At 43.8% G+C, this 20,266-nt stretch overlaps 1 protein-coding gene across 1 annotated transcript in view; it reads right to left on the reverse strand.

Annotated features, from left to right (window-relative positions):
• Positions 1-2,580: 2,580 nt before the first annotated feature.
• The window catches only part of SPEF2 (sperm flagellar 2), a 211,807-nt gene continuing 194,121 nt past the window's right edge, over positions 2,581-20,266 (reverse strand). Inside the window, exons 33-36 of the mRNA XM_027520151.1 lie at positions 18,712-18,891; positions 10,624-10,863; positions 10,307-10,429; positions 2,581-3,231 (exon numbers count right to left, since the gene is read on the reverse strand). Coding sequence (XP_027375952.1) covers positions 3,142-3,231; positions 10,307-10,429; positions 10,624-10,863; positions 18,712-18,891 — 633 coding nt within the window. The 3' untranslated portion in view covers positions 2,581-3,141. The remainder of the gene's footprint in view (positions 3,232-10,306; positions 10,430-10,623; positions 10,864-18,711; positions 18,892-20,266) is intronic.

Raw genomic sequence — 20,266 nt, forward strand, 5'->3', positions numbered from 1 at the left:
CTCTGGGGTGGATTAAGAGGGATGCCATGGTGGTGTATCCAGAAGAGAGCAACCCAGATCAGAGACTTCAGAGACACCTCAGGAAAGCAATAGCTGGGGAACATGGTGATGTGGAAGGCAAAAGCGATACCAGATGGTTTGAAGATGGTTGGGCATTCACTAGAATTATGAGACCTGAAAGGCCCTCGGGGAGAAGAACTCCTGGAACATTCTGGCAGAATCCCATGCAGCCTCTGGTTTGAGTGTGGAGTTCCGCCCTTGCCTGCTCTGGAACCTGCACAATGCAAGAGCTCTGTTTACATTCATCTCTAGGTCATCTTCCTCCCCCAGGTCCGCTCAATCCCGATGATGATCGGAGTCTCACATGGCGGCAAATGCCAACCTGGGAGACCTTTGTGGGGGTTGCTCTCCCACTGTTTAGATGAGATAATGGGCCTCAGGAGGGGAATTCTGCCATTTCCTCCTTCACACTGTGCAAGAACATTATTACGGCAAGAAATTATAAGGAAATAAACAAGGAATTGCTACAGAGCCATTGTCTCTGCTTTTCATTTCTTTCCATTGCCATATAATGTTGCCTTGTCTAGTTCAATCTTTAATAAAAAGTGGATTAGTTGACTGCCTGCATCCTTGTCACAATATGTTATTTGTTTGAATCCTATTTGCGGATACTCTTCCATTTCCTTCTCTAGAATAACTAGAACTACATTTGAACCAACTAAATTGAAATTGTGAAATCTTTAGCTGGGTTTCCTCTCCACCTCCCAATCTTCTGTATCACCACCCCTACCCCCATAATCCTGAAGGCAAGGGTTCTGGGAATGGAACTGACAAGAAGCAGATTTAGGCAATGTGTCACTCTCCAGAAATAGAATACCATTCTCACTGGTAATTGAAATCGTCTTTGAATCACTCAGTTTTAGTGACCAGTCAAGATGTGATCTGCCTACACATTCTGCACAAGTGTATTCTAATGCAACTTAAAGTTGGCTATGCTTTTAGTCTTAGGTTCGGGAACATAGCAATAAAGAAAATTCACAACATCCCTGATTTCATGGAACTTAAACCTAGTGGAGTGATAGACAAACAAGAGTAAACATACAATTTATCAGTTGTTGATAAGCGCAATGGAAAAAAAAATTAAAGTGGGTTTGAGATGTATGGGGATGGTAGGTTATTTCTATTTTGTATTATGTGTTGAGGGAAGGCCTTACTGACAAAGTGTCATTTGAACAAAGGCCTGAAGGAAACTGGGACAAGCCATGAAGATATTTGGGAGAAAATCACTCCAGGCAGAGAGAAAAGCAAGTGCAAAGGCCTTGAGGTAGGCATGTGTCCTCTGTGTTCCAAAATAAACAATGCATACTTGTTGCTTATGAAGAGTGAGCTGCGGGGAGAATAGTGGGAAATGAGATCAGAGAGGCAGCAAGGGGTAAGATCCAGGTGAGGACCTGGATGAACCTCTGCACGACATGGGACTCTAATAGAAGGTTAGAGCAATGGGGTGACTTGAAGGCTCCCTCTCCTTGGCTTGGATATGTTGAGTCTGTGATGATGATAAGCCATCCAGGTGGTAATCAAGTCCACAGCAAACTTCTCTCTAGAAGTTTGGATTTCGGGGAAAGAAGATGGGAATAGAAATTTCAACTTTGGCCTCATAAAGTCTTGGAAAAGGATGAGTCTTCCAGGAATCGGCTGTGGATAGAGGAGGCTGAGTGCTGGGGCCTTCAACTCTTAGGGGCTGAATAGAAGAGGTGTGTGTGAGGTCCAGCAAAGATTCTCAGAAGAAGTAGCCAGTGAGGGGACCCAGAAGGGTTTCAAAGAGGCACAGCCACTGAAAAGAGCATTATTGTTCACTTTGCGGAAATATGGATGGACCTGGAGAAGGCAATGGCACCCCACTCCAGTACTCTTGCCTGGAAAATCCCATGGACGGAAGAGCCTGGTAGGCTCCAGTCCATGGGGTCGCTAAGAGTCAGACACGACTGAGCAACTTCCCTTTCACTTTTCACTTTCTTGCATTGGAGAAGGAAATGGCGGCCCACTCCAGTGTTCTTGCCTGGAGAATCCCAGGGATGGGGGAGCCTAGTGGGCTGCCGTCTATGGGGTCGCACAGAGTCAGACACGACTGAAGTGACTTAGCAGCAGCAGCAGAGGTTGTCACACTGAGTGAAGTAAGTCAGACAGAGAAGGAGAAATACTGTATGACGTCTGTTATATGTGGAATCTAAAAGAAATGATACAAATGAACTTATTTACAAAACAGAAACGGGCTTGCAGACTTAGAGAACAGACTTATGGTTGCCAGAGGGGAAGGGATAGTTAGGGAGTTTGGGATGGACATGTACACACTGCTATGCTTAATGGATAACCAACATGGTCCTTCTGTATGGCACAGGGAACACTGCTCGATGTGGCAGCCTGGATAGGAGGGGACTTTGGGGGAGAATAGATATATGTGTGTGTGTGGCTGAGTCCCTTTGCTGTCCACCTGAAACTGTCACAACATTGTTAATGGCTATATATTAATAAAATAAAAAGCTAAAAAATACAACAAAACAAAATCACTTTCTTGAGATAAGTATCACTGAATTAGATTCACTCATTTACACAAGTAAAGACTATCATTGTACATCAATCTCTACAAGACACATATTCTATTAATTAAGGACTATGCATAGACAACAGGATCGTGACTATACCAGCAGCTGAGACAACAGCCTTTTCTTTGACTGGTGAGACACACCTTGGGATTTTACGGAGCAAGAACTATTAATACAAACTGTATGAAGCCATGCTGCCCTGATTTGAGCTTTGGGAGAATTTTTAATGTATTTGCCTAATGCAGATACTTCTCACAGGGACACATCATGACGTAAGTGCTTGTTTACTTTTGAAAATACTGTTTTGGTGTCTTCTGTTTTCAGAATCACTTCAGAATGCATTCCTTCTTACTTTGGATTTTGGCTCAGAAATTTAAGGTTTATTACAGAATATTCTTTGAATTAAGGAAGGAGGACTCCCTTTACAGTGCCCCTCATAGGCTGGTAGGGGCCATTTCTTCACTTACAATGACAATGTATACAACAAACACCATGTTTACATGGGTTGTTTGGAAGATTCATTGCCACTCCTGTGCCTTCATTTCTTTTCCTCTGTAAGTCTTGAAGGAGACCTCTCTTCATCACTTCCTTGTACATGCTCACTCCTTTGGAGAATTATCTTAACATCCTAAGAGAAGAGATTCAAAGAGAAGTTACAACTCTTAATAAATGAATTAGAAGTAATGATTATTAATAATATGGGTTTCAATATGTGGCAGGATTAAACAGTGAGTTTTTATTTTTTCCTTTGAGAAAATTGTTCTCTAGTGTGAATCCTGCCTTGCAACTTATTAATTTTGCCAATGGAAAGATATCAAAGATCTTAGAGACTTCATTTCCCCATCTAGTAAGATCTAATAATAGAGATGTCTTATTAGATTAATTAGATAACATTTGTAAAAGCAATTACACAGTTCTTGTTTAGTTGCTAAGTCATGTGTGACTCCTTTGTGACCCCCTGGACTGTAGCCCACCAGGCTCTTCTGTCCATGAAATTCTCCAGGCAAAAATACTGGAGTGGGTTGCCATTTCCTTCTCCGGCAATTACACAGAGTTTGGCACAAAACGGGCAAGGCAAAACATTATTTCCCTATTAATCAATAAAAAACAATACTCATCTTCTATTAAAGGAAAATTCTAATGCTAAATTAATCATGTTTACAGATTTGTAGACTTTTAGAACAGCAGATTATTTTGAGGCAGGGAATTATCCCGTTTTTTTTTTTTTTTAATATTAGGGATAGAATGATCTGTTTTTTGTCCACTTAAAATATCCAACTATGCTACATTTTAAATCACAGATGTTTATAAAATAAATTTAAGATATTATCACAATGTATTAATAGAAGGGGTTCAGTTCAGTTCAGTCGCTCAGTCGTGTCCAACTCTTTGCGACCCCGTGAATCGCAGCACGCCAGGCATCCCTGTCCGTCACCAACTCCCGGAGTTCACTCAAACTCATGTCCATCGAGTCGATGATGCCACCCAGCCATCTCATCTTCTGTCGTCCCCTTCTCCTCCTGCCCCCAATCCCTCCCAGCATCAGGGTCTTTTCCAGTGAGTCAACTCTTCGCATGAGGTGGCCAAAGTACTGGAGTTTCAGCTTTAGCATCAGTCTTTCCAAAGAACACCCAGGACTGATGGACTGGTTGGATCTCCTTGCAGTCCAAGGGACTCTCAAGAGTCTTCTCCAACACCACAGTTCAAAAGCATCAATTCTTCGGCGCTCAGCTTTCTTCCCAGTCCAATTCTCACATCCATACATGACCACTGGAAAAACCATAGCCTTGACTAGACGGACCTTTGTTGGCAAAGTAATGTCTCTGTTTTTCAATATGCTATCTAGGTTGGTCATAACTTTCCTTCCAAGGAGTAAGTGTCTTTTAATTTCATGGCTGCAGTCATCATCTGTAGTGATTTTGGAGCCTAGAAAAATAAAGTCTGACACTGTTTCCACTGTTCCCCCATCTATTTCCCATGAAGTGATGGGACCAGATGCCATGATCTTAGTTTTCTGAATAGAAGGGGTACTAGCTAGCATAAGGCGAAAATGTAAAATTACATTTATTCAGTTTCCAGGTTTTTTTTTTTTTTTTTAGGGAACTATTCAAGAATATAAGTTTCTTTACTTCAGAGCTGAGTTCCAAAAGTTTCTATTTGATTGTAGTCATTTTACTCATGAAAACATGAATTAGTTCGGCATCTGAACAGAGCCCTGCTGAGTGACACCCACATGGCTGTATCAGTCACTGCCAGGAAACATAGTGAATCATTTTCTTGAAGGAGCTTGTTCTTTAAAAATATAGATCTCCCACAGCTGAAGGGCAATCTTGGGCAAGTTAAGTGAAAAATAACAGCTGCTTGCCATTGACCTTTCTCGTCCTACCCTCCACAGTACTTACTGACAGGTCTTCTTTGCAGAGAATATTATTTGTAACAGCTATTGCTGACTAGTGACTATTTACTTGGGGATTAAGGAATGAGTTGACCTGTGATTATTTGACACTCCATAGCATGGGGGAAAATTATAAGCTCTAGATATTTCAATCAGTCTTGGCTAGATTTATGGCTGAAATCAAGGGCCATAATTTTAAGTAACAGTGGAGAAAAGGCTGAGAGAGTCTAGAAATGTTTGGCATGGGTGCCTCGAAAATGCAAAGCGCTGAAGCAGCCATTGTATTTTGTTATAAACATAATAGAGGCGGTTGGAGTGTATCTTAAAGTCAGATACCTTGAAGACTGTGTCCCCTCCAGGTACATTTATATTTATAGGTCCTTTGCCCTCATGTACTCAGGTCCTGACTCATTTGTTTCTAAGAAATTCTCCTGTGACATTCTGACTTTAACACTGAAAGATTTATTTTTATCTCCTAGTGAATGGAACCCTTGATATTAAGGCTATCTGCTGGATGTACAGGTTTTGTTAAAAGAGACTCACATTTTATGCAGCATATGTGTGCATCACTAGAAACTACCTTTGGTGAGTTGGTGCAGAAAATCCAATGTCCACTTACACGCGTAAATCTACTTATTGGAGGAAATTGACTTTCTTCACTAACCACCCAGTGACGGTGTCCTCAATGATCTTATTATATTTAAGCAAAGCATTTTCTTAAGAATTTAGGAACCTTCCTTGAAAATAACCTCTCTATATAAAAATCTGTGAAAGAAGAAGTTAAATAAATGAGCTTGAGTTGAATAACTATAAAATCCAAAACAAAATATGGATCTTCTGAGTTGTATTTGACCACATGTGGATTCCTGGGACTTTGGTTTGGACCCCTTGTCATCATGACACTCTGCAGTGAAAGTCTCCTTTCTTTCCAGAGAGCAGACACCGAACTTGGCAGATGAAATGCCGGCTTTTAGTTCACCTGTGAATATTTTGCATGGGTCAGAATTATTTCTTATGCACTGCAACCACCAAGAGGCCGGCAGTAATAATAATAGTAATAAACATTACTCTGTAGTGTTAGTCACTCAGTTGTGTCTGATTCTTTGCCATCCCATGGGCTATAGCCTGCCAGGCTCCTCTGTCCATGGAATTCTCCAGGCAAGAATACTGGAGTGATCCAGGGGATCTTCCTGACCCAGGAATCAAACCAGGTCTCCTGCATTGCAGGCAGATTCTTTACCATCTGAGCCACCAGGGAAGCCCCTACTATGTAGTGAGGGCTTTCTGTCTACCAAGTACGGAGCTGAGCACTTTGTATGGCTTAAGTCATTTACTCTGTACAAGGACCTTGAGAGGCATGTTTGAGAATTAACCGTATTTTACAGAGAAACCAAGGCACCACGGGGTCACTTGCCCAAGGTCACACAGTAGCTATGAACCCAATCAACATGGCTCCTGAGTCTGCTCTCCTAACCACAAAGCCAGGCCACCTCTCCACAGGAGCAAAAAATAACACGTATCAAAATAATTACCCAAACTGGTCTTTTTCATATGTATTTTAAAATGTTTGCTAGTTCCAAACACGAATCTTGTAAACACAGGGCTGTTGGGTGACAACCTTTACTTCCCACTGTTTATAACAGCAAACAACATTTTAACCCGAAAAACCACACTCTAGTTTTTGCTCTACTTATCTTGAAAGATCTTCAAACAACATCACTGTGGTTAAAGTTCATTTTAAAAATGTGATCTATTTACTTGCACATGGATATCTGGAGCAAAAAAATTGATGACAGGATGAGAGTGTTAGTAACTAAGTCTTCAGAGATTTTTTTTCTTTTCCTTTCTTCCTTTTCTTTATTTGCTTAGTAAAAATGAGAATAGAGCATCTTACTGGAAAGGGAACCTCTTTCCTTTTCAAGCATCACATTTAGGTTTTTCAGGTCAAAGGCTCAATTCTCGTCGGAATGGTGCCCCGACTAGATTCTAGCAGGTGGTTCAATGTCCTCTCTTCAGATTCCAGGGTGGAGTGATGACAGGGAGGAGAGATGAAGGACCAGGACGGGGGAGGTTTGAAGAAGCTGACTTTGCAGAAGCGCCCTGGCAATGAAGGAATGAACCACTGGACAGCTAGACAGACTGACAAGCTCTCTTTCTACTATTAGGGTGTCAGGTGACATTCATACTCTGAAGCTGGAGGTCAGAACAAGCTCCAGCTGTGGGGTGAGGGTGGGGGGAGGGAGGGCAGGTGCTCTCAACCCAAGGGGTCTGTGCACCAAGCAGGATTTGGGGAACGTGAAGAGATCTTTTTGGTCATCAGTGCATCAAGGTGCTCCCGGAATATAGTGAGCAGCAATTCAGAATGTCAGACGTTCTGCCATGCCAGAGTCGGTCCTGTGCTATTCAAAATGCCAGGAGTATTTCAGCTGGGGTGCACGCTGATAAAACTCCTTGCTAAATAAGAGAAATGCACAAAGTAATAAGAACCCTGCTGACTCCAGCTTTCCCTGAGGATCAGAATCCATCTTCAGGGGATTGATCTTCGAAGGCAGTCAGTCATCTATTGCGGGAGTTTTTTCTTCAGGAACGTGCCAGATAGAATCGTCTCTGCAAAAGTCAGTAATAGTTAGACATTCTGGCCAGAGTAAAAATGTTCCCCAAATCATCCTGACTTTGCAGGGAGTTCTTCTCCCATAATAGGAGGAAGTGATGGTGGAATCATTTTAGGGTCCTAGTTGTTGTTGGTAAGATAAGGTAAACCCTACTGCACATTATTCTAAGGAGCTGAAAATTATTTTGCTGGTTTAAAATGGGGGGTTTTTTTCCCTGAAATGTGGAACAGAATGTGTAGGATGAAATGCAGTCTAAAGAGATGGGCTTCTGGAACCCACCTCACATAGAATGGTGGTTGCTCAGATGACAGAAAAGGCAGGGATATCCCTCAATTGGTGGACTGCCCCCATCCTGCCTGTGACAACCATGCACCCACTCACCCACCTCTCTCCACCTCTTTGTCTAGTTCTGATGTGTGCTGTTCCCACTAAATCCAGGGTGACACTGATTTATCCTATTCTCATCCTAAGTGGGGAAGAAAGCTGGTCTTTATGAGTGAGAGTAGGAGTGTAAGATGCTAAAAAGGAACCTGTGACATATGGGTTTCATTGTGAAGAGTAGACGTTTGTGGGATGTATGAGACAATTACTTGGAATATTGCCAACCACATATCCAAGTATTTTGGGCCTGTTTAAATAAAGAGACCCAAATAATTTTACAAAGAGGATGGTTAATTGTAAAGATATAATGATGTGATATTGTTAAGAGGGCTTCCCTGGTGGCTCAGTGGTAAAGAAACCATCTGCCAATGCAGGAGACACGCGGGTTCGATCCCTGGGTTGGGCAGATCCTCTGGGGAACCCACTCCAGTACTCATGTCTGGGAAATCCCACGGACAGAGGAGCCTGGTGGGCTACAGTCCATGGGGTCACAAAAGAGTAGGGCATGACTGAGCAACTAAGCAACAACAACAACGATGGTTAGAGATAAGGAAACATTTCAGTTCAGTTCAGTTGCTCAGTGGTGTCCAACTCTTTGCGACTCCATGGACTCCAGTACACCAGGCTTCCCTGTCCATCACCAACTCCCGGAGCTTGCTCAAACTCATGTCCATCAAGTCGGTGATGACATCCAACAATCTCATCCCCTGTCATCCTCTTCCTGCCTTCAATCTTTCCCAGCATGAGGATCTTTTCTGATGAGTCAGCTCTTCACATCAGGTGGCCAAAGTATTAGAGAATTCAGCTTTAGCATCAGTCCTTCCAATGAATATTCAGGACTGATTTCCTTTAGGACTGACTGGTTTGATCTCCTTGCAGTCCAAGGGACTCTCAAGAGTCTTCTCCAATACCACAGTTCAAAAGCATCAATTCTTCAGTGCTCAGCTTTAGATCACTTGCATCTTATCAAAGTGAAAGTGCTTTTATCAAAAACTCAGCTAACTCTCTGTAGTCCAATAAACCATTAGCAGAAGCCAAATAGGGAGACTGCATGCTATTAAGTGTGTGAGGCTTCTGAGAAGGTTGTAGCAACCTGCCACATTCTGAAAGGTGGTCACCCCCAGCCTTCCGTAGCCCTAGCTGTTGGGGACCCGGCACTTGCCAGGTAGATGCACATTCAGCATGTGTGGTTGATGTGCGAGGTGATGGTGTGAGCTCTGAGCCCCAGCTCTTCCTCTCTTCCTTCCTTTATTCTGCTGTCTTGGTCCAGCCTCTCTGGGTTTGGTCCTCAATGTTCCTACCCTGAACAGTTTCTCTGATGGAACCCTTATCCCTTCTTTCAGAAACATGGTCACTGGATGAGTTACAGCAACAATGTGTACTGTGATGAGAGTTTGGTGAATAAATCAGCGCTTGGCTGGGGATCAGGGTCTCCTTTGTTCTCTTGCGCAGGGGGATTCTATTCCCCATGCTCTTCAATCATAGGCCAGGGTCATTCGATGGCTGGAATAATGCAAAACATGAATATAGCCACCCATCCAGCTTTTACTGCCATTTACCTCCAGCCTTCTGTGGTAGACTCAAGGCCTCAGAGTCCTGGTGGAGCAGCTCTATGGTATTATCCCTAATATTGGCAGGCCTATTGGTGGTACTAATCATATTACGCATATACTGGTAGTGCTAACTATCATGGTACCCGTGTACTGATAGTCACTTCTACTCTGCCTGAACTCACTGCCTTGCGGTATTGAGGGCTGGCCTTTTTGGCCTGATGCTGTTACCAGCTTAGCTTCCCGAGACCCTGGTCTAGCCTAGTCCAGCTTCTTCCCTCCTTCTCTTCCTCCACGCTTGTTTTATCCCACCAAGCCCTGAACCTGAATTCAACCACGTTAAGACAATCAAGAAAAACAGTAATGATGAACCTATTTACAGGGAAGAAATGGAGACGCAGACATAGAGAATGGACTTGCGGACACAGTGGGGGAAGGAGAGGGTGGGAGAAATTGAGAAAGTGGCATTGACATATGCATGTGTAGATATGTGTATCATGCGTAGAGTAGATAGCCAGTGGGAAGCTATTATATAACAGACAGCCCAGCCTGGTGCTGTCTGATGACTTAGAGGGGTGGGATGCGAGGGGGGAGGGAGGCTCACAAGGGAAGGGATATACATATATATATATGCATATATATTTATATATTATATATATATAACAATGCAACATTTATAAAGCAATTATCCTCCAATAAAAATAAAATAAAATTATAATGACAATTTTAAAAAAGACTGTATTAGGATCTTTGGGTAATACTCACAGGGATCTTATAATCTGGATAACTTGAAATCAGGTCTTGAATAAAAGGATGCTTCAGAAGGACAGCAACTTCAATTGGCTCTAAGTTCTTGGAACCTAGGTCCTGAAACACTTTTATGAAGTTCTTAAAAAGAAAAAAAAATAAGTTAATTAAATCTATGATCCTGATGATGCTAAAAATGATTTTATTTACTAAAGGAATCATCATAATTTCTACACGTTGAGACATTTCAGGAGAAATTCTACGACCATACACTCAAAATTGATGGAAATTTTCGTGGGTATAGGTTGTCTCTTTAATGAAAGAATCCAACCAACCTCTAAATAAATGTTCTCTAACTTTTGGTGGCTGGCAAATCTGTTAGCGTCCAGTACTTCATTTCCTCCTCGGAACACTTGGAGTAATGTTTGCATGGAAATCATTTCCGTATTTGCATTTTCAGGGATTTCTTCTTCCTTTTCCTCCCCATCCTCTTGTAATTCCCTTTCCTCACTCATAAAGTTGTCCTCAAGTTCAGGATATTCCTCAATGGGACTCATATCAGTAAAGGAAGAGGTCTGTGGAATTAAATAAAGAGAAGATGAAGTCTTTCCAGTAATAGAGATATTTAGAAAACACCAATTTCATCCTGAACTTTTCATGCCTCGAGATGGTAATGCCTACTGGCATGCTGCAGTCCGTGGGGTTGCAGAGAGCTGAACACGACTTAGCTACTGAGCAACAACCGCAGACTAGCTAAACAAAGTCTAAAGATAGAATTTGCTAGACAATAAGACAAGTCTTTCTTCCTTCTCCAACTCAGAAACAACTTCAAGAAGCAGCAAAAGTGGTTACCAACTGGGAAGGGTGGGGGAAGGTAAATTAGGAATTTGTAATTAACACATACACATGAATATATCTATAAAATGGATAACCAATGTCCTACTGTATACTCAATACTTTGTAATAACCTATGAGGGAAATGAATCTGAAAAATATATATGTATGTATAACTGAATCACTTTGCTGTATGCCTGAAATTAACACAGCATTGTAGATCAATTATACTTCAATAAAAAATAACAAAGTAAAAAGAATAAAAAGAAAAGAAGTAGAATATGCTGGCTGCACTGGAAATCATGTCAAAGTTCTAGACCAATTCTGCTGGTACTTGACAGAGGCCTTAGTGTGGGGTGAGTTTTATTTACTTTCATACATGCTTTTGCTTATCACTCTTTCAGATATACAGTGCGTACTTGTACTAAGTCCCCTCAGTCATGTTCCATTCTTGGTGACCCTATGGACTGCAGCCCACCAGGCTCCCCTGTCCATGGGCTTCTCCAGGCAAGAATACTGGGGTGAGCTGCCATTTCCTTCTCTAGGCGATCTCCATCCAGGGATAGAACCTGCATCTCTCCTGCAGTCAGGTTCTTTACCACTAATGCCACCTGGGAAGCCCCAGATACATTGTATTACTCAATAAAAGAACACTGAAATGAATTGTGTGACTTCTGTCAAACTTTTACACATGAATCTAGATTTTGGACAGGATTTGCTTTGGAAACTGCAGTCTAGAGGTTGTGGCGGGTTAATTTCTCAAGTTTGATAAATTCTGAGAAACTTTGGGGCCTTTGTGTGGACACTGGATGTTAAATTCAATGAGGCATTCAGAAAGTAAAATAGAAAACAGATTGAATACAGACAGATTGGGATTCATATTGCTGCTCTTTGAAACTTGGCCAAGAGCCATGAATTTAGATGCTGGCATTCTGAGCATGGGAAAGAGTAAATTGTTTCTGATATCAGAGAAGGCAATGGCACCCCACTCCAGTACTCTTGCTTGGAAAATCCCATGGACGGAGGAGCCTGTTAGGCTGCAGTCCATGGGGTCGCTAAGAGTGGGACACGACTGAGTGACTTCACTTTCACTTTTCACTTTCATGCATTGGAGAAGGAAATGGAAACCCACTCCAGTGTTCTTGCCTGGAGAATCCCAGGGACGGGGGAGCCTGGTGGGCTGCTGTCTATGGGGTCGCACAGAGTCGGACACGACTGAAGTGACTTAGCATAGCATAGCATAGTTTCTTATGTATCAAAAGCCTGAAAAATATTGCCTACCTTTTGACCCAGTAATTACTGATCTAGGAACTGATTCTAAAGAAATATTCATGTGCACCAAGACTTTTGTATACGGATGTTCATTCTGTGTTACTTAACAGCAAAAATAGAAAACCTATGATTCCAACAACAGGGAATGATGATAGTATCGGTCTGTGATGGAATGCTGTGCTGCTGTGAGCATTTTAGCTTAGAATGATAGTGAAAATGACAGTGAGAAAACACTCATGGGATAAGTGCAAAAGGGAACAAAATACAAAAAATAAACACACCAGGGTCCTCATTTCCTTATATATCTAATACTTATTAATGAAAATGAAGAGAAACAGATAAAGAACTGACAGCAGTTACTACCTCTGATTGGTCAAACAGGTGACTACTTTTTACTTTATTTTGTACTTTTCAAGTTCTCTACAGTAGATTTGTATTTATAATATTTATTGTAATAAATGTGTGTGTGTGTTTCTAATGATGAGGTAATAGATATTCAATGATTTGCCATGAAAAAATGAGTGTTTTCAGAATGTTGACTGGCCCGATATCATAGAACACCTGAGGGCTGGTTCTCCTTTATTCTGAGGAAGGAAAAATGCTAATTTAGGCTTAAAATTAGAAGAGGGTGCCATTGCCTGTACATACTCAATTCAGTAGAAGCATTAAGTGCATAGATCATACAAGTTCTTTCCAAACAGCCACTGAAGCCCCATGTGTAAAAACACTATACCAGGGCACAGAATTAAGCCTCCGGTCATTGTAAGCCCCTCTGAAGGATGTGTAGGGGTGGAGGGTGGTCCAATGGATATAGGTTGCATTTGGCCTAGTTCTGTGTGGTTACCTTGCTTTAGTTGAGTTTCTGTATCCTTTGCTAAATTAGAAATTTAATCTAATCTTGAAGTTCTTGGAACTGAACATATCTTTCTATCTACTCTTCCTTGTTTATCTGTCTACCTATCCAATTAGCTTCTTCTCCATTTTAAGCAACTGCAATATTGATTTACTTGGCAGAAATGTGAAACTGACTTTTTTGTCTCTACCTAGGAAGCTTGGGCGAAGTAGGCAATGGCACCCCACTCCAGCACTCTTGCTTGGAAAATCCCGTGGATGGAGGAGCCTGGTAGGCTGCAGTCCATGGGGTCGCTAGGAGTTGGACACAACTGAGTGACTTCACTTTCACTTTTCACTTTCATGCATTGGAGTAAGAAATGGCAACCCACTCCAGTATTCTTGCCTGGAGAATCCCAGGGACGGGGGAGCCTGGTGGGCTGCCGTCTATGGGGTCACACAGAGTTGGACACAACTGAAGCGACTTAGCAGCAGCAGCAGCAGCAGGAAGCTTGGGAATCATCACACTGGCTTCCCATCAATAATCCCCTGGAGAGACAGAACATTGAGTGTGGTGAAAAGAACAGTGTTGAGACATAGAATGTCTTGCTGATAGTATGAAGAATGAATGAATTTCTATTCAGACAGAAACTGTAGGTGAGCACATGATGAACTGGGATGGATGAGCAGGCGATACCAAAATTAAAGAGCAAGAACCTGGTCTCTCTTCATCATTTCTGGAACTAGAGAGGGCCCAAAGTCTCAAACCCTTGATATTGTCATCATGGGATAAATGGATTTTTTAAAATTTTAGCCAAAAAATAACAAATTAAACATCTGAATGAAGAATGTCATTCAAATGGCATTATGTCATTAGGTCTTATTAGGTCAGAAGATATTTTATAAGCATTTGCTAGTTTTGCTCTTTAAGGGGTTGGACAGAATAGATTTAGTGATTCGGTGGGAAGGGAGGGAGTGAAGGGAGGCCAAGATCAGAACCCAAGGAGCCAGCTCAGTCTCCTGGCGGGGCTGCAGGGTGTGCACGGGAGGAGGCGCTCTCCAACAGACTGCGATTGTGGATATGGATGGGTGAACAAAACCAGACACGCCGGTTTGGAGAAAAGCCAGGGCTTCTGAATGAGCAATTATTAGAGGCATCAAAACTCTGTGTGAGTCACATTATTGTCTAAGCAGCAGGCAGACTGTGGGGCTGGCAAGCACTTTGTCACACTCTCAGAGGCAGCCCTTGAGGACTCCCAGCAACATGTCCTTGGAATGGTGCCTGAGTGTGCATTTCTACCATTCAATCTGTTTAGTTCCCCACATCTCAGAGGCAGAACAGAAGGTCAGTCCTCCAGACTAATGTCAACAAAGCATCAAAGAACAGAATGGGAGGATCATTTAAGTTATTTGAACCCCAAGGCCTCAACCCACCTGTCAAGATGCTTTAACAAGACTCTCAAAACGTGGGCAGTTCAAGCTTCTAATTTACTAAATTACAATATCATAACCCCGAATCCCACAGGCCAGGATGAACAAACATCAACTTCTTTGATGTTTCACATTGACTAGTGCCTGCTCATGAGTGCTTGGCTCTCGAGCTTCTTTTAAACTACCCAAAGAAGCTGTGGATTTAAACAGGAGGTCTGTGCCACACTGAATAAACCAGCATGTAAGGAAGAATACAGTGAGGAAGAATGAAACATCGGGGAGATTTCCAGTTGTTTATTTGGAAAGGAAAAATCGAGATCTGATTAAATGTCTTGGGAGTAAACACAGACCTGTTAACCTGTTAGAGGCATTGTTTCTGAGCAGGCTCATTTTAACTTCCTGGGATCAGGTTGCCCAGGAAACCAGAACACAGTTGGAAAGGGCACAGAGAGGCAGCAGGATAATTGGAGGCAGGATGGTGAGAGCTAGGAGGAGGCAAGAATCGGGAAGGCGGTGGCTCCTGTATGCCAAAAGCTCCTATGCTTCACTCCCAGCCAGGAGCAGGCTTGTGTGTGTGGCATGTGACAGACCTGCCCCCACCCTGGTTTCTTCGCTGCTGTGCAGTGGTTGTGGGAGAATTCTTGCACAGTGTCCTTGGACTTCAAAAGAGTTCTTAAGAGAAGTAACCCAGGGAGCTGCTTCCTGGGCGAGCTCCGGGGTCAAGGCCAGAAGGGATGCAGACTCTTACGGTGCTTGTGCTAGCTGGCCTGGGTGCTACCCATTCAGACAGCTGTCTGTTGCTATGGCAACCGTTCTAGCACAGGCTGCCTTTTCCTGGTTTTTCTGGTGACTCAGTGTAGCCTCCGGGAGAAGGAAATGGCAACCCACTCCAGTATTCTTGCCTGGAGAATCCCAGAGACAGAGGAGCCTGGTGGGCTGCTGTCTATGGGGTCGCACAGAGTCGGACACGACTGACGCGACTTAGCAGCAGCAGTGCAGCCTCCGAATCTGCTATTACTTCTGCCACTTGAATGTCTGCTCTCCTCTTCTGCCTCAGAGACGGGAGTCCACCCCTTCCTTCTCTCTTCCTCTCTTTCTTCCCTTTTACCAACACTCATGGAGAACTTGTTATGTGCATTGCTGAGCACTTGCTACTTCAGAGGACGCAAAGAGGGGTAACAAGTTGTCTCCAGTGCACAGTAGAAATAACAGCAGTAGGAGTCACTAGATAAACCACCCCCTGCTTGCATTACTAGCCCTGCTTCCCTCCTGTGCTCCCTACAGTCTGTTCTATATGGGCATCCGTTTTAAATGAAATGACGCTGCTCCAGTGCCTTCTTATCTCATCTCTTGGCACAGCCAAAGCCAAGGTCCCTCCAGGGGCCTCAGAGTCCTCTCCTCATCACTGTCCTTTCCTGCTGCTCTCCTCCAGCTCAGTGCTCTGCAAGTGCTGACTTGCGGTTCTTTGGCATGCACCAGGCACGGCCCCACGTGAGGTCTTTTGCATCCACTGCAGTCTTCATTTAAATGCTCTTCCTCCAGAGGTCTATCTGCCTGGCTCTCTTGCTCACCTCTCTGGGCCTTTGCCTATAGGTCTTTGCACAGAGACACCTTCTGTGAAGACCCTATTTAACACTGCAACTCCTTCCCAGACTCCTGCATTTTTCCCTATCTTCTTTTTCGTCTGTGGCATTCATCACCATTTGATTTAGCCTTCACTTTACTTGCTTTATCCCCAGGTCAAGGGTAGTTCCAAAGTCACCAAGGTGCTGGATAAGTAATTGAGTAAATGCCTGGGTGTGTGGCATGGTTCTGTCTTGCCAGAAGGGATCTGAATATAAATGGGGCCCAGGTGAGGGAGTGCTCAGTGTGTCGGGGGAGCTTCATGAATGAGCTGGTGTAGGAAATAGGCCTTGGATACTGGAGAGGCCTTGAGCCTTTCGAGATGAGCCGGCAGGTGCTCCAGGTGGAGGGAACAGCAAGAGCAAAGACACAGAGGGGGCAAAAAAGAAGGCACAGACCCCTCTTTGGATCAGTAAGGCCCCATGCTAATCTGTCTTTTATCCTGTGTTCCCTCTGTGTTCGGGCCATCATTCCCTCGTCCTCCCATTCTTTATTGTATGGTGAAAGTGAAAGTGTCAGTCACTCAGTTGTGTCCTCTGTCCATGAGATCTTCCAGGCAAGAAGAGTGGGTAGCCATTTCCTTCTCCAGGGGACTTTCCTGACCTAGGAATTGAACCCGGGTCTCCTGCATTGCAGGGAAATTCTTTACAGTCTGAGCCAACAGGGAAGCCCTGTATGGGTATGGGCAACTGGATTTGTAACCCTTGCAGATCACAGGACTACACAAAGGGTATAATTTACAAAGCTAATAGTGAGTTAATTGTTCCACTCAATGAAATGTGTTTACTGAGCTCTATAGCAGTAATTCAGGTTCAGGAATGCAGGTTTGAGGATGCAGAACAAGACAGATGGCCCTTCCCTGACCACCGGGGGCCCAGAGCCCAGAATGGAAGCTGACCATGTAAAGCAGTTATCTGTGAGGGTTACTGTGAGGCGGGAAGCGCAGGGAGCTATGGGAACGCAGGCAGGGTGCTGCCACCACTCCAAGTCAGGGAAGGTCTCCTAGAGGACAGACATTTCATAGAGATCTCAAGGTAGGTCATGATCCATGCCAGAGATGGGTGAAGGAGGCGCAATCCATACCGAAATGCAGAAACACCCCTGCGTGTGTGCGTGCTAAGTCATTTCAGTCGTGTCCAACTCTTTGCGACCCCATGGACTGCAGCCTGCCAGGCTCCTCTGTCTATGGGATTTCGCAGACAAAAATACTGGAGTGGCTTGCCATTTCCCCCTCCATGGGATCAACCCAGGGATCAAACCCGCAGCATCTCTGTCTCTTCTATTGGCAGGCACGGTCTGTATCACTGGCGTCACCTGGGAAGCCCTGGGAAAGCGGCAAAAGCAGTTCCAAGTAAAGGCAGACGGCATCTGGCTTGTCATCCATGTGGGAAAATGTAAGCGGCCCTCCTATGGTCTAGGAAGACAGCATTCCCGAGTGGGAATAACAATAACTCGTTGCTGAGCTTTGCGTTGTTGAGTCAGTGTTAATGCTGCATTGACAGAGCACTGGGGTGAAAAGCCCTGAGCTGTCAGCTTCCTAGATAATAGTCCAGCCTCGCCCTGGTCCTGATAGAAGGGGAGGAGTTCCTCCTGGCCATCTGCCCAGGGCTGACATTTGGAGATGAGAGGGTCTATCTATGTCTTTTGGGATGTGAAAGCTATCATAGGAGCTTCCCATTTTTACTCAGAGAACCCAGCATATTTTTTGTATGAAAGGAAAAGAACTGCGGCTGGGATATCTGAGGAGTCTGGACGCATAGTATCCCTCTGCCCTCCGTATCCACAAAGAAGAACAGAGGAAAGTGTTCCACCATGAGGGCCACAGCTCCCCTCACAAGGTCTGATGCAGACTAAAAAGTCAGAGCAGTGGGCACCTCATAAGTCAGTACCCTATTCTGAGACTTTTCTATCCGCCCTGCCCCCCAACAAAGCCAGGGAATGTTAACCCTTTATAAATCTACGGTGGGATGTGAGGTTTTATTGGACATTAAGGCTTTCTGTCCTTGGAGGCAAGTGACACAAGGATTGCCTATGCACCTTAGGTGCCCGAGTTTGGGCCTGAAACCCTATCAAGTGTTACAAACCTGTGGTATATGTTCGAAGGTTGAACTTGTTTTACATAGAATTTCCACACGGTGTGACAAACAGCCTGGATGAATACCCAGTTCATTCTCATTTATCAGGATTAGCACTTCATGCAAAATAAAGACTGTCCCCGACAGAGCAATTTTGGTTCCACCGAGAAACTTTGAGCAAATTTTGGATTTTACTACCAAAGCATTTTTTTTGGAGTGTTGGCCCCAAGTTCTTAATCCAACTGAGTAAGGCCAAGTCTATCCAAGACCTAATAAAGCAGTGTGTGAGGAAAAGTTCAGAATCTTCTGGGATCCCCTCCAGACCCCAGCGCTAGTCCATTTCTGGAACACAATTACCTTTTCTGCAACAGGATGAGGCATTTCAATTGGCTGGAAGACGTGAGTCCCAATGGCTACGCTGAGGGCCCTGTAGACCCCTTCTGTACTGTCTGGATGGCAAGCAAAATAAAGCAGCATCTGCGTGTAGTCAAGTTGGGGTGGATCCTTCTCACAGTCAGCAAACAACCTAAAGAAAAACTGTCACACAAAAAAGAATTTCAGCCAGAGAGAGAACGCAAACCATCGGGTAGAAAGTGGATGCACGGGCAATGAAGAATCTCTCCAGGGGTTTTGGAATAAGGTCATTTTCTGAGGACTGAATTACTAAAACTAACATGTAATGAATGGTATTAACTGAAAAGTAAGCTAAATATTAAAAAAAAAAAGTAGGGCTCTAAAAATTCTGATGTTCTAATGAGGTAGGTGAACCTGGAGCCTATTAGACAGAACGAAGTAAGTCAGAAAGAGGAAGACAATATCCATGTGTATGTGTATACACGTACATATATATATATATATATACAGGAGACACAAGAGATGAAGCTTTGATACCTGGGTCAGGAAGATCCCCTGGAGTAGGAAATGGCAACCCACTCCACTATTCTTGCCTGGAGAATCCCATGGATAGAGGAGCCCTGTGAGCTACAGTCCATGGGCTTGAAGAGACAGATAAGATGCGTGTGCTAATTAAAGTGGTGCATATTAGGTAGAAAAAGAGAGCAAGGACCCGTCTGTCCATCCTAGAGGAAGAGTGTGCTCATCACTGAATACCAGCTTTTTCAGCAAGTCTCTCCCACAACCTGAATGACTGAGCTTCCAGTCAGTTCTAGACGCATTGGCTCATGCATTTGACAGCATGAAGAGTTGGTGCTTGGGGATCTAATATCATCCTCTGGGGCCCGGCAAAGCCCAGGCCAAACCTTGGGACATACAGGCCACACCTAAATACCTAGGGACTTCTGTTCCGGGAGGCGACTGGCTCTTCTCAAACATGTGTGTTTAGTAAACTTTTAAAAATGTAGCCTCTAATTAAGTAGATGGTTCTGGATGTTTGTGGGAGACCCCCATTTGATTCCTGGGTTGGGAAGATACCCTGGAGAAAGGGTATACCCACTCCAGTATTCTTGGGCTTCCCTTGTGGCACAGCTGGGAAAGAATCTGCCTGCAATGTGGGAGACCTGGGTTTGATTCCTGGATTGGGAAGATCCTCTGGAGAAGGGAAAGGCTACCCACTCGAGTATTCTGGCCTGGGTTGCAAAGAGTTGGACACAACTGAGCGACTTTCACATTTTCTTTCTTTCTTTTCTGGATGCTTAGTAGATGGCCTAAGTTTCTTCATGTTTAGCAAGCTCCTGGGTGATTCCGAAACTGCTAGTTCTGACCTACATTTTGAGAAGCAAGTATCTAGATCTAGAGATAGCATGTCATTCTTTAAAAAAAGTTTTTTAATTGGAGTATAATTGCTTTACAACTTTGTGTTGTTTCTTCTGTACAATGTGTGTCAGCTGTATGCCCTCTCTCTTGAGGCTCCCTCTGACCCCTCCATCCCACTCCTCTAGGTCATCACAGAGCA

This window comes from Bos indicus x Bos taurus, chromosome 20, assembly GCF_003369695.1.
Source record: "Bos indicus x Bos taurus breed Angus x Brahman F1 hybrid chromosome 20, Bos_hybrid_MaternalHap_v2.0, whole genome shotgun sequence".
NCBI classification, from domain to species: Eukaryota; Metazoa; Chordata; class Mammalia; order Artiodactyla; family Bovidae; genus Bos; species Bos indicus x Bos taurus.